The following is a 12,921-nucleotide window of genomic DNA, read 5'->3' as shown; positions in this document are numbered from 1 at the left end:
GCGACTCGGGAGTCGGGACCTGTTTCACAATTGAATAAAGACAGTTGGAAAGGGGTATCATGTCTCTGTTCTTCACCAATATTTAAAATGTAATGAAAACAAAAGGCCGCCGCTACACGCACTCTGCAATTAAGCTTGTTTAGAAAAATGTCGGTCTTCGGGCCGGGCCGGTCTCCAATTGTCAATTATGTATCGGGCTTTGGGTTAGGGTTAGGTTACATTAGATTTCTGACCATTCTGGCCGCCTCCTCCCCTCATTGATTTAATTTCTGATCACCCCTCCCTCCATCGCACATAGTGTATTATTTGTGAGGAGTTGCTCACATTTAGATGAAAGGAAAGTGCTTCTGGAGTCACTTGTATATCATATATAGGCTATAGGCTAATATAATATAGGCCGATGTGTGGGTCTCTCGCCCTAGCTCGCGCGCGCTGCTCTCTGTGCCAAATCATGTCCAAATGGAGACGCTTTTGCGCAGCGAGTGAGCCAGCGGAGGGCAAGACGAGGGGCAGAGAGAGAGAGAGAGAGAGAGAGAGAGAGAGAGAGAGAGAGAGAGAATAACGTCCTCTTCGTAGATATTCATATCTTAATAAAGTATTTTCTGTCTGGTTTATTGCTGGTAGATTTTGCGAGACTCTCCCGCCGCCGCTGGTTTTATTTTTTGATTGCCCGTTTACGAACGTTGACCGCTGATAAATAGGCTAATGCGGCGCTTGCGGGGGTCCTGCGGTTACACACAGGGAGATGGAGGAGGCATTATTATGCAGCTTGGATACATTCATGTCCCTGGACAGACGTGCACGGACGATTCCTTGTTTCGGATGACAAAGTGCAGTGCGAGCGCAAACGTATCAATGCTTCACTTCCCAATGTATGAATGAATGAACCATTGTAAAGCGCTTTGAGCACTTGGAAAAGCGCTATAAAAATGCAATTCATTATTATTATTATTATTAATTAAATATGCAAGAATGTGGCAACTTCACCCCTCCCATTCGCACGACTAAACCGAATTATATTATGAGAATGTGGCCTCACCATTTAGGCCTACTGCTAATCTGCATAGATTCTCTGCCATTCCGCCATTTTTTTTGTACCATGCATGTTCCAAGCTCCTCCATGCTCCGGTTTAGATAACTACTGTACAACGCATTTGCCCTTCGCAATAGGGCCAGGTCTGTCTGTCTGTCTGTCTGTCTGTCTGTCTGTCTGTCTGTCTGTCTGTCTGTCTGTCTGTCTGTCTGTCACGCAGCAATGCATGCATGCGCTCAGCGGAGAGGCAGCCCCTTGCCTAGTTAGTAAAGCCTGGTGTGCGAGGTTACCTAGTTAGTAGTATAGTAATAAGGGTAATAATAACCCCTCCCCCTCTCTCTCTTTCCTTTAGTTGTCTTGTTATAGGCATATAGGCATAAAACGTACGGCTAAAGTGGATCAATGGATGTTTTATAATATAATAGGCCTAATCATATCTTTTAATTACCTCAACATTTTACTTGAGTATACAGTATAAGTAAATCTACTTAGTTACTTTGCCCCACTGCGCCCAGTGAGAGCAGAGAGAGAGAGAGAGAGAGAGAGAGAGAGAGAGAGAGAGAGAGAGAGAGAGAGATCTCGGCAAGCGCCGAGGTCCATTTGGTTACCAACTGTCCAACTCCATCATTAATAAGCTGGGGATTGTGGACCACCTCAAGCCTCAAGGACCACTGGTGGTATTTGAAGCAGATGATCAGATCGTGCAAAACTCGGAATACCCCGAAACGCTTTGCAGTGGTGTCACAGGCGAGAGAGATGAAGCAGGGATCCCCACAACCTTCATAGATTCCATATAGTTTCATTGTTTGACAGCACAATCATTTTTTTTGCGCAGCCTCCTCGCCAGCATGGTGCTTTAAAACGGCGAAATTAAACAAATATAGGCCTATTCGCTATATAAATATTTTGTTCGTGGGCCTGTGTTTCGCCGTTAATAGTTCTCCTTGGCTTTATTTATTTTTTCCTATAGGCCTACGCCAATGTAATGTGCACAGGAGTATTTTAGTTGCACAAAAACAACCGCTCGCCCAGAACGAACCAACGGCGCAGTACAAAACCAAGGCAGGCAGGGTCCATTTGGTTTCATTTTACGCTCTCAAGAGTTAAGGGTCTATATAGTTCCGTTTGGTTACTCTCCATATTTTAACTGGAGATCACCTGCATGGAAACCCTAACCCCTCAAGGACCAACACAGCACTGGTGGTCCCCGGACCACTGGTTGAGACCCACTGCTGTAGACTCAATATACTGTAATCATATCGAACAAAAATAAATACCCTATGAATTCAATGAAATGTCGGCTTGACAAGTGTAACGCTGACACTGCATGTGTAATGGATGTGTAATGAATGGATGGATGAAATAATAAAATGTACTTTTCATCATGTCTGTTGCTAAGGTATGGCAACATGACTGGTGTCTTGCACGCACGCGAGGGCGCGCGTGCAAGACACCAGTCATGTTGCCATACCTTAGCTTTTGCTGAACTGACGCCACTGGTAAACCCCGACTCTGCAGGGTCTCCAGCGAACAAGACAGCGCTGATTTGGGACAAGCGCTAGAGCTGCAGGCAGCTCGCCCCGTGTTGCGTATCTATAGCAGATATACAAGCTCATAGCGTGGTGAATTGCGTGAGCTTGTAGCTCTGATATTTTCAACGCGCGTCACCATCGTACGACGAATAGGGCCTAGGCTGATTTTTAACAGCACACAGCACAGAAGAAGCAGTCTGCAGCACGCTCACCCTTCGGGATTTAAACCACGCTGACAGATCATGATACAAAAATTATGATTTGTTTTAATGGTTGTAGCCTACTACTTTAACCAAATAATAATAAGAATAATAGGCTTAAATCTGATAAAATAGCCCAAAGGGAGCCACATGATAAAATAGCCTATATAAGGGAGACATTTTCCCAGCCGGTCACAGTGTCCGGTGCCGGTGGACTTTATAATTACCGGCCAATTAAACATTTTAACGGTCAATGGCACAACGTATGCTTCGCCAATATCTTTATATATACAGACAGACAGACAGACATAGAGAGAGGGGGGGGGGAGAGAGAGAGAGAGAGAGAGAGAGAGAGAGAGAGAGAGAGAGAGAGAGAGAGAGAGAGAGAGAGAGAGAGAGAGGTAATGTTCATGAATCATGGAGACTTGTAGAGGATTGATTGAATAGCCATTAGACACCTGGCACCCCCTCAAGAACCACTGGGGGGCCCCGGACCACTGGTTGAAATCCACTGTCAGTAAGAAAGTAATGACGTGCTGCCGTGCATATCACCGAAAAAAAAAAAAAAAAAGAAAAAGTAGGCCTATACCTCTGCCCTCATGAAAGTCAGGCAAGACTGACGTTAACCTTTATTTTATTTAGAACATAAGATGAAACCAAATGGACCCTGTGTTCATGAATGAGTTAGAGCTTAAAATAGTGAAAGTCGGAAAAAATGCATAACGCACCAATGGATGCGAGCGAGGCAGCAAGTGGAGTAGACTACAGAGGCGCACATGGGTATGGTAGCTACCGTACCTTGATTACAGGAGAAAATAATAAAATGTACTTCTTAAAATGAATTCATCATGCTTGTTGCTAAGTATTGGCAACATGACTGGTGTATTGCATGAGTGCCTTCCTTCACACGTGCAAAACAACAGCCATGTTACCATACCTTAGCATTTGCAGAACTGACGCTGCTGGCGGGATCGCGCAGCCGAGGAGGAGGAGGAGGAGGGCCTATTCGTGGACTCTTTTCATTCTGTCTGTCTGTCAGCATATTCATTACATTACTCCGTGTGAGTAGCCTAATGGCAAAGCATCTGGATAAATCACTGTCTGTCTGTCTGTCTGTCTGTCTGTCTGTCTGCCTGTCTGTCTGTCTGTCTGTCTGTCTGTCTGTCTGTCTGTCTGTCTGTCTGTCTGTCTTCCTTCCACACTGTGTGGACAAATTGAATGAATTTTGATATTTTTATAAATGAATTAATAGGCCTACTGTCATTGCATTTCCATTTTTCAATTATACACCGAATAGCGCAATTAAGTAGGCCTAGGTCAACGAGTCAACCCAATTAGCACTCCCGCAGCTGGTCTGATTGGACTCTGACCAGCTCTGCGCTTCTCAAAGTTACATTAGATCATTTAAACCATTGTGGCATTATTCTCAGCCAACTAATGATAGTCTATTCTGCATTCTGGTTGTCGTCACCCCAAATAATGGATTACTTCTTCATATAATTAATATAGGATATAATGCAGCAGCACTCTTTATGTGCAAAGCCCTCTTCTATAATGATCAGATTCATTTTTACTCACAACAGAGTAAAATATATTTAAACTCTTAGGTCTGCATTGTTAAATGCAACGGAACAGGCAACAATAGTGGATGGCAATGGCATAGAATTGAATGGTTTGGTCTGTATTTGAACTGGAATGAGTTACTGCTTAAAACGAATACAATTAAACCATTGATATAAGAATCACTGTACATTTACAGAATTAAATTCTGTAAAAAAAAAAAAAAAAAAATCTGAGATTTTTTTTTTTTTTTTTTTTTACATGACATGTCACGCGTACCTTCGCGGAACCATCGTGTAAAGACGCGATGCGTCCAGACGCTTTGATGCAGCGCAACGTGTGCCCCGGAGTGCCACTGGAGCAGAACTAACGCATGCATGCACGCACGCATATGTAAACAAAAAGCCATTTGGCACACATGCGTCGCTTCGCTTAGCTGGCACGGAAAAGCCGCCATACACACACACACACACACACACACACACACACACACACACACACACACACACACACACACACAGACAGACAGACAGACAGACAGACAGACAGACAGACAGACAGACAGACAGACACAGACAGACAGACAGACATACAGACACTCACGCACACACACACACACACACACACACACACACACACACACACACACACACACACACACACACACACACACACACACCGCGCGCACACACCCATTGCCCCACCCACTTCATCAGATATCACTAAAGAAGGGAGTGGTTTTCTTTTCTGATTCAGAAAGTCAGGCTTTATAAAGAGGATGCAGAGAGCAATGTGTTGAACCAATGCAACGGAGCTGATCATCTCTGCTCTTGTTCCACAGAACCAACTGAACACGGTGAGACACTATAGGACTTCTTATGAATGATATGTAGGGGTGAAGATGCCCTTTTCTTTGATCATTATTATTATTATTACCCCACTTATTATTAGTATTATTATTACCCGTAGTAGTAGTAGTAGTAGTAGTAGTAGTAGTAGTAGTAGTAGTAGTAGTAGTAGTAGTAGAAGTAGTGGTAGAAGTAGTATAGTAGAAGTAGTAGAAGTAGTAGTAGTATAGTAGTTGTAGTAGTAGTGTACTGTAGGCTCCTAGGGTGTTGCGTTGCCACTCGTAGTGAGCCTGTCTCTGTCTGTCTGGTAACACACGCACCCTGTTGTAGTAGCAGCCTGGGTTCGCCTCCTGTGGTCACTCTACAATAGTACTACTACTGCTGCTTCTATTACTGCTAAAATACAATTATTAAAGCCACTAGAATGAATTAACAGATATGTATTTTCTCCAGTACAGTGTGAACCATGGACCCAGAGAGCAGTAATATCATGGACCCGGGGAGCAGTGAACTTGTAAAGATGGCAGCCCTGGGCCGACCCTTCAGCCTTGGCATGCTCTATGACTGTCGCTCAGACCAACTTGTCCCAGGTAAAGCTTTAATATGTAAAGAGTGGCCACAGTGCCAGATATTGTCCTCGAAAGCTAAGCACATCTTTACAATATAGAAGTAATGTAATGTAGACCACTGACTTTTACACTTCTAGGTACTGTACGTATATGGGTTAAAGACATACAGTATAAGGTTTTCAAGGTAAAACCTCTTTTGTAATTTTCATTCAACTATCAGCTATATATTCCCTAATGTACTGTATGAAATGACATTCAGTCTCTAAATAAAATTAAGTAAAATGATGCCCATTTTTCATATTATTATCAACGCTTAAAGCTACTGTGTATGTTAATATGTATACCATATTTAGAAAAGGCTTTAGTTTCTGAAATTCATTCATTCAGAGTGTTGTGAAACTGTTTCCAGCTAATAATTATATATAAAAAAAGGTTTGAAAAGGTTACACAGTATAGCTTTAAACTATCAAAATTTGTCACAATAGCCTATACAAATTACAATGAAATGTATATTGCTTGTAATTTTTACTTTTTTTTACGACATGGGCATGAAAGGGACAAATGTGAGACAGAAAAAAAATCCCAGCGGATTAATCTTGACTTGTGTCAGGGCAACCACAATTACCCCTTTCGGTAGCACTTTACAATAATGACCTGTTATAAATCATTTATAAACATTTATAAGCAGTTTATAGATGAGTAATACACATGAACAAACTGCTTATTGACATTTGTAAATGTTTACCTAAACATTTATAGCTGTTTTAAACATTGTTTACATGTTATTAGTAAGGTATTAGTAACAATCATTAGTAGATGTTATCAAGAGCCCTAATGTAAAGTGAAGACTATTCATTATTTACCTAAGATTCCTAATCGGCAACCATCACGTCGCATACACAAACTTTAGAAGGCAGTCATAGCCAATCAGGAGGGAATATGGGAAATGAGACAGATCCATGTTGATGACATGACTGTAGACATACTGTGTACCGCTTTGTGTGATTTTAGGGCAAAATCTGTAGGAGCAGTGTCCAAAAATGTGTTTTGCAAGATTCTGCGTCATGGTGGCGCTAGAAGAGGGCCATGTGAGAAATGAGGGGTGGAGGTTGTGGTTTGGCAGCCAACTGTCTGTTAATGTGGCCTCCATGTTTGTTCATGTTTAACAGACATTCGCAAATAATGAATAGTCTTCACTTTACATTAGGGCTCTTGATAACATCTGCTAATGATTTATAGATATTTAAGGAATGTTTTACAAAGCATAATGTTAACCATGAACAAACAATGAGGCCACATTAACAGACAGCCAAGGAGTGTGTGTGCAAAGTTTGGCATGGATATGGGCAACGTTGCCGGAGATAAGAGTAGGGCCAAAAGTGACGTGACGTGATGTGGCATGACGGACAGACTGACAGAGGGACTGACAGACAGCTGGTGGAGGTTTTCATAGTAACTTGCATACTGACGGTCGCAATGAATAGCTTCACTTTACATTAGGGCTCTTGATAACATTTACTAATGATTTATAGATATATTAGGAATGTTTTACAAGGTATATAGATAGCTTGTAAATGATTAGTTACTTATCTACAGATAGCATATAATATAAATAATGCATAATTTTAGTTACAAATTATTTCTTAATCATTTACAAATTATATAAATGGTTTATTCATGATTAGTTTACTACTTACTAATACATTTCTAATAACATGTAAATTAAGTTTAAAACAGTTATAAATGTTTAGGTAAACATTTACAAATGTCAATAAACAGTTTGCTCATGTTTATTACTCATCTATAAACTGCTTATAAATGTTTATAAATGGTTTACAACAGGACATTATTGTAAAGTGCTACCCATTTCTCTACTAGTTTTAAAAGGTATGATTTTCAATACAGCAGTGCAGTTACAGTATATTACAAAATAACAACAAAGTAATCTGGGCTTTTCTAGCCCAGCTAGACTCTATCTGCCATTTTCTGTCTACACCCGATCTGGCTAGCCATCATCAAAGAAAAGGGAAAACAGCGCCCTCTCTGTTTTGTTCCTTTTCTTTCTGTGCAGCACAGAAAGTCTGTTCTTGAGAGATTAGGCTACGCCAGGCTAGTGCTTTTCAACTCACGCGGACACCGGACACATATGAATACACCCACACACATTCTCACACACACACACACACACACACACACACACACACACACACACACACACACACACACACACACACACACACACACACACACACACACACACACACACGCGCGCGCACGCACACGCGCACACACACACACACACACAGACACGCACACACACACTGTTAATTTTGACAGCAAATTCTTTTGAATAGCACACCATGTCGTTTTAGTCATCTTAAGTGTCTTTTAGTCTAATGCTGCATTCACACAATCTCTATGCAAACCAGCTTTTAAAATTTCCATTCTCGAAAAAAAAAAGCTTGGAAATTTTAAAAGCTGGTTTGCAAAGAGATTACATTGAATTTCCAAGCCAACCATTAGCTTGGCTTCTCTCACAGTATTAGTCATAGTCAAAACAATTAACACTGACACACAAGCACAGGTGCGCACGCACGCACGCGCGCGCACACACACACACACACACACACACACACACACACACACACACACACACACACACACACACACACACACACACACACACACACACACACACACACACATATCACATACCAACACAGTACCACTACTACTACTACTACTACTACTACTACTGCTACAAATAAGAATAAGAATAAGAATAATAACAATTAGATGTATCTTTCATCTATTACAGGCTTGACATTGTGGGATACTGACGATCTGCAAAAGGGCACAAGCAAAAGTCCACAGCCCTCCACTAAATTTGACATAGTTGCATCTGAATCGATTGACGACAAAACTAAATCACTGAATGTTGGAGCATCCTTGAAAGCAAGTTTCTTGGGTGGATTGATAACCCTTGAGGGCTCTGCCAAATATCTCAATGATAGTAAGACTTCACACAATCAGGCCAGAGTAACAATGAACAACAAAACTACCACAGAGTTCAGACAACTGTCAATGAACACACTTGGAAAAGTGAAACATCCAGATGTCTTTGATTCAGGCATGGCAACACATGTTGTAACTGGTATCACTTATGGAGCACAAGCCTTCTTTGTGTTTGACCAAGAAGTGTCTGATGAAGAGGATCGTCAAGAAATTGAAGGAAGCCTGAAGGTAGTAATCAAAAAGTTCCCGTCCATTACAATAGATGGTGAAGGTTCTGTAAAGCTGGATGATAAAGACAAAAAAACTGTTGACAAATTCTCCTGCACATTCATTGGGGACTATCAACTGAAGACAAATCCAGTGACTTTTAAGGATGCAATAGAAACCTACCAAAGCCTGCCAAAGTTACTGGGACCAAATGGAGAGAATGCTGTACCAATGACAGTCTGGCTGATGCCTTTGAAGGTTTTAGATTCTAAAGCTGCCAAGCTGGTCCGTGAGATTAGCATCGGATTAGTGGATGATGCTCAAAGTGTCCTGGAGGACTTCAGTGAACTGGAACTGAGGTACAATGATGCTCTGAAGAGCACTGTCGCACAACAGTTCCCACAGATTAGCAAGAAACTGAGAGCTTTCAAAGATCTGTGTAATGAGTACACACTGGATTTTCAGAAAACCTTGGCAGAGAAACTTCCTTTAATCAGAGGTGGTGGGGAAGAGGAGAGTGTGCTTGCAGAGATCCTAAAAAGAAGACTGTCATCTCCTTTCAACAACAACAACCTAAATGAGTGGATGGACGGCAAAGAGAGAGAAATAAACGTTGTAAACTCCTTCACTGACATGATGAAGAACACAAAGGTTGTCACAAATCAGAGTGAATTTGACAAAATAGTCCTCAGTCCAACAACCGAGTCTGCTTACTGCTTTGCATTCACCTCACTGGAAATGGCAGAGCCATACCTGTTAGCTTTATCAAGCTACTTAAAAGAAACACCCAAACCATCCAAAGTTGATGTAGAAGAGGTACCATGGTACTGTTCAACAAAGGTATTCCAATCAATGAGACAGAATGCAAAGCTTTTCAATGATTTTTCAGTGGCCTCTAAGGACAACAAGAATTGGCAGTTCCTCATAACAGCTACAACCAACGAGAAACTAAAGGGCGCAAGTGTCTACTGGTATAAGGATGGGTGTTTGGAAGGTGACGATTTCTTTATTATTTAAAACATCCAGGAACACAGAGACTTGACAAAGTCTATTCAGTACATCTTGGCTTATTGTTTTTCATGTAAGCCAAGCTAGGTTGAGGAGGCACGACCAGGTGAAGCTGTGCTAAATTAAATGAATATGCATTCCTTTAAAAGACCATGATTATGTATGATGATTTCATAAGATTTATACATTGTAGGCCTATACATCCGATAGCCTATATACTTATATATATATATATACACACACACACACACACACACACACACACACACACACACACACACACACACACACACACACACACACACACACACACACACACACACACACAGACAGACAGTGTATTTACTGATTTTGCAACGTCTCTGCCACCCGAAATCCCCCCTTGGGATCAATAAAGGTATCTATCTATCTATCTATCTATCTATCTATCTATCTATCTATCTATCTATCTATCTATCTTATTGATCCTAGCTTGTTGTGTGAGTCCATGACATCATGTGTATCATGTGACTGTGTCTTTAAATGTCTCTCCTCTGTCATCAGGCTGGCACACCTGCAGCTCATTCCTGATTGCAGCTGCAGCCCTACCAAACACAGCTTCAAAAGCCGTTTTCCAATCCAAAGGGTTTGCACTTTGAAGTGTGCATTTGAAGGGCTATGACGTCACTGGTCACAGATATACAAGCTCACAATGCGTCGCAACGCAACGCATTGTGAGCTTGTAGATTGCTATTTGGCACGGACCAGTGACGTCATAGCCCTTCATATGCGCACTTCAAAGTGCGAACCCTTCGGATTGGAAAACGGCTAAAGACTGGCCTGCTGCAGTAGGCTGGGAGACACACACCCTGCCAGTAGCCTACAGCAAGGGTTCCCAAGCGTTGCAGTGTCGTGGCCCTTGACCCCCCAAAATAACCATATTTTAAGCACTAGCTAGTTTGACATAGGCCCTATATATTGTGAAAATAGCCAAACTAAAAGCGCACAACCCCTTGCACTGCGAGGCGTTATGAGCTTGTAGATCGGCTATATTCAAATTTTTTACATCATTTTGGACTATTTGTCATTAAGCACATTTAGAAATGTGCAAAAAACGCTACAGTATACACTTTTGTTTGTTTAGTTTTTTTTTTTTTTTTTTTTTAATACCTGCAATTTTGCACATTAATTAAGCTCATTGCACATTAATTAAGCTAATCATTTGGGAACCACTGGCCTGCAGCACCCAGTTCTTTAGGACAGGTTTAGACAGCCTTTTCTTTTTGCTTGTTTTATTTTAGTTTGTTATTTTAGTTTGGCCTGGAGATGAGCGGTAGTTGAGTTAAACTCGTTAGATTGTAGTTTAGAGATGAATGTTTTCTAGTTAGGGAGGGGGGCTAGCTCCAACGGCCCTATAGGGGCTGGCCTAGCTCCCCCTCCTTTATTTTCAGTTTGGCCGGCGTCTTCAGGCCTTTTTTGTTCTTTGATTAATTCAATTATTCTCTTGTTGGGATTGGCATGATTTTCTGGTGTGGGTAAAACAATAAAAACACTTCAACTTGTTTTCCTCCTCTGGAATCCTTCCTTTATGTTGAGGTCCTCCACTTTTGAGCCTTTTGAGTGTTTCTGGTTATCGTTGGTTCCTATTATTGGAAGCAGTTATATCCTCACATGGAGAAGACATACTTATGCATAAGTAAAGCAAATGAAAGAAATACAATGAACAGTGAACCCAGATTCTGTAATAAAACTGTGAGAGTAAACCATAGAATCCCAAGGAGAATCCCCAGTGACAATGTCACTGCTATCTTAGAGTGAGACTGCTGATCATATTGTTGATGGTTTGATGAAAATTGCAGTTGTTGAGATTATAAATGTTGGTTGATGAAGTTGCAACGGCGTCTACAAGTAAGCCAGTTACAGGGATTAACGTCCAAGGGTTTTCTGACAGGATATTATAGTGTTATGCCATGAATTAATTTCATGAATAAAATAAAAGGACAAAAGGCATAGCTCTGAGGATATAGTTTTATATAAATATAAATACGGCAGACATACTGTATTCACAGACCACACAGACATACAACCTTAGCTTTTAATCCCCATTCCCTATCTCCCTGATGTATTTGCACTGTTTTTTCAACAGTTTGAAAGTCATGTACTCATTTCTCTGCATTGTTTTTGGTTTCCTTTGTAAAGCACTTTGTTACCCAGTTGAAATGTTGAAAGGTGCTATATAAATAATGTTTTATTAGGCCTATTATACACCATTACCAACACTTAATTAAATTAACTTGCATGCCCTTGTTCCAAATTGCACGTACTGTATACTAGTGTACATATAGTGGTGAACAGTAGTCCATGAAATAAAGAGTCAATCCAAACAAACCAAAGTAATCCAATACCTTCTCATAGATTTTGTGGGCATTTGAAGTTGTATGTTTCTGTATCTATATTTGATGTTTCTGTATCTATATTTGATGTTTATTTTATCAGACACGCCCCTTCCTATATACCAACTTCAAACTAACCATGTTAGGTTCACAGACAACACGTGTCCTGATATTGTCAGGAGGTGGCACTAAAGTCAAATCGATTGATTGAATTCTCAGTTTGCATAGGAAAAGTCACAGTAGGCCTATAGGTCATGCAGATGCAAGGTATAGTAACAGGATTTAAACCCAAAAAAGCACTGGTTTGTTTATATTGTGGTCCTTTGTAGCTACTCATTCATTGAGTAGCAGTGATAATCCCTAATTACAGGTCAAACATTATTTTCAACATCAATTAATTTCATGACCTGGTAATGCAATGTGAGAGCAACTGTTCTGTTGTTATTATTAGTGTCACCAGTAGGTTGCAGTGTTTCTCTCTTCTTTCATCAAGTTGTTAGTAAGACAAACTGACCTAGATTCACAACCAAAGGGGAGACAAGGGCATAATAGAAACAACAATAAACAATAGGCCAAT

General features: G+C 40.9%; 1 protein-coding gene across 1 annotated transcript; it reads left to right on the top strand.

Moving 5' to 3' along the window:
* Positions 1 to 5,139: 5,139 nt before the first annotated feature.
* LOC308285212 (neoverrucotoxin subunit alpha-like) lies at positions 5,140 to 10,542 on the top strand (the record flags this gene model as incomplete). The annotated part of the gene is made up of 4 exons (XM_080725930.1): positions 5,140 to 5,181; positions 5,632 to 5,763; positions 8,561 to 9,780; positions 10,516 to 10,542. Exons 2-4 carry the CDS (start codon positions 5,640 to 5,642, stop codon positions 10,540 to 10,542), a joined length of 1,371 nt encoding a protein of 456 aa, XP_080582056.1. The 5' UTR covers positions 5,140 to 5,181; positions 5,632 to 5,639.
* Between the last annotated feature and the right edge of the window lie 2,379 nt (positions 10,543 to 12,921).

Source organism: Nannobrachium achirus, assembly GCF_963921795.1.
Source record: "Nannobrachium achirus genome assembly, chromosome: 5".
NCBI classification, from domain to species: Eukaryota; Metazoa; Chordata; class Actinopteri; order Myctophiformes; family Myctophidae; genus Nannobrachium; species Nannobrachium achirus.
This window is presented reverse-complemented; position numbering and strand designations above follow the sequence as displayed.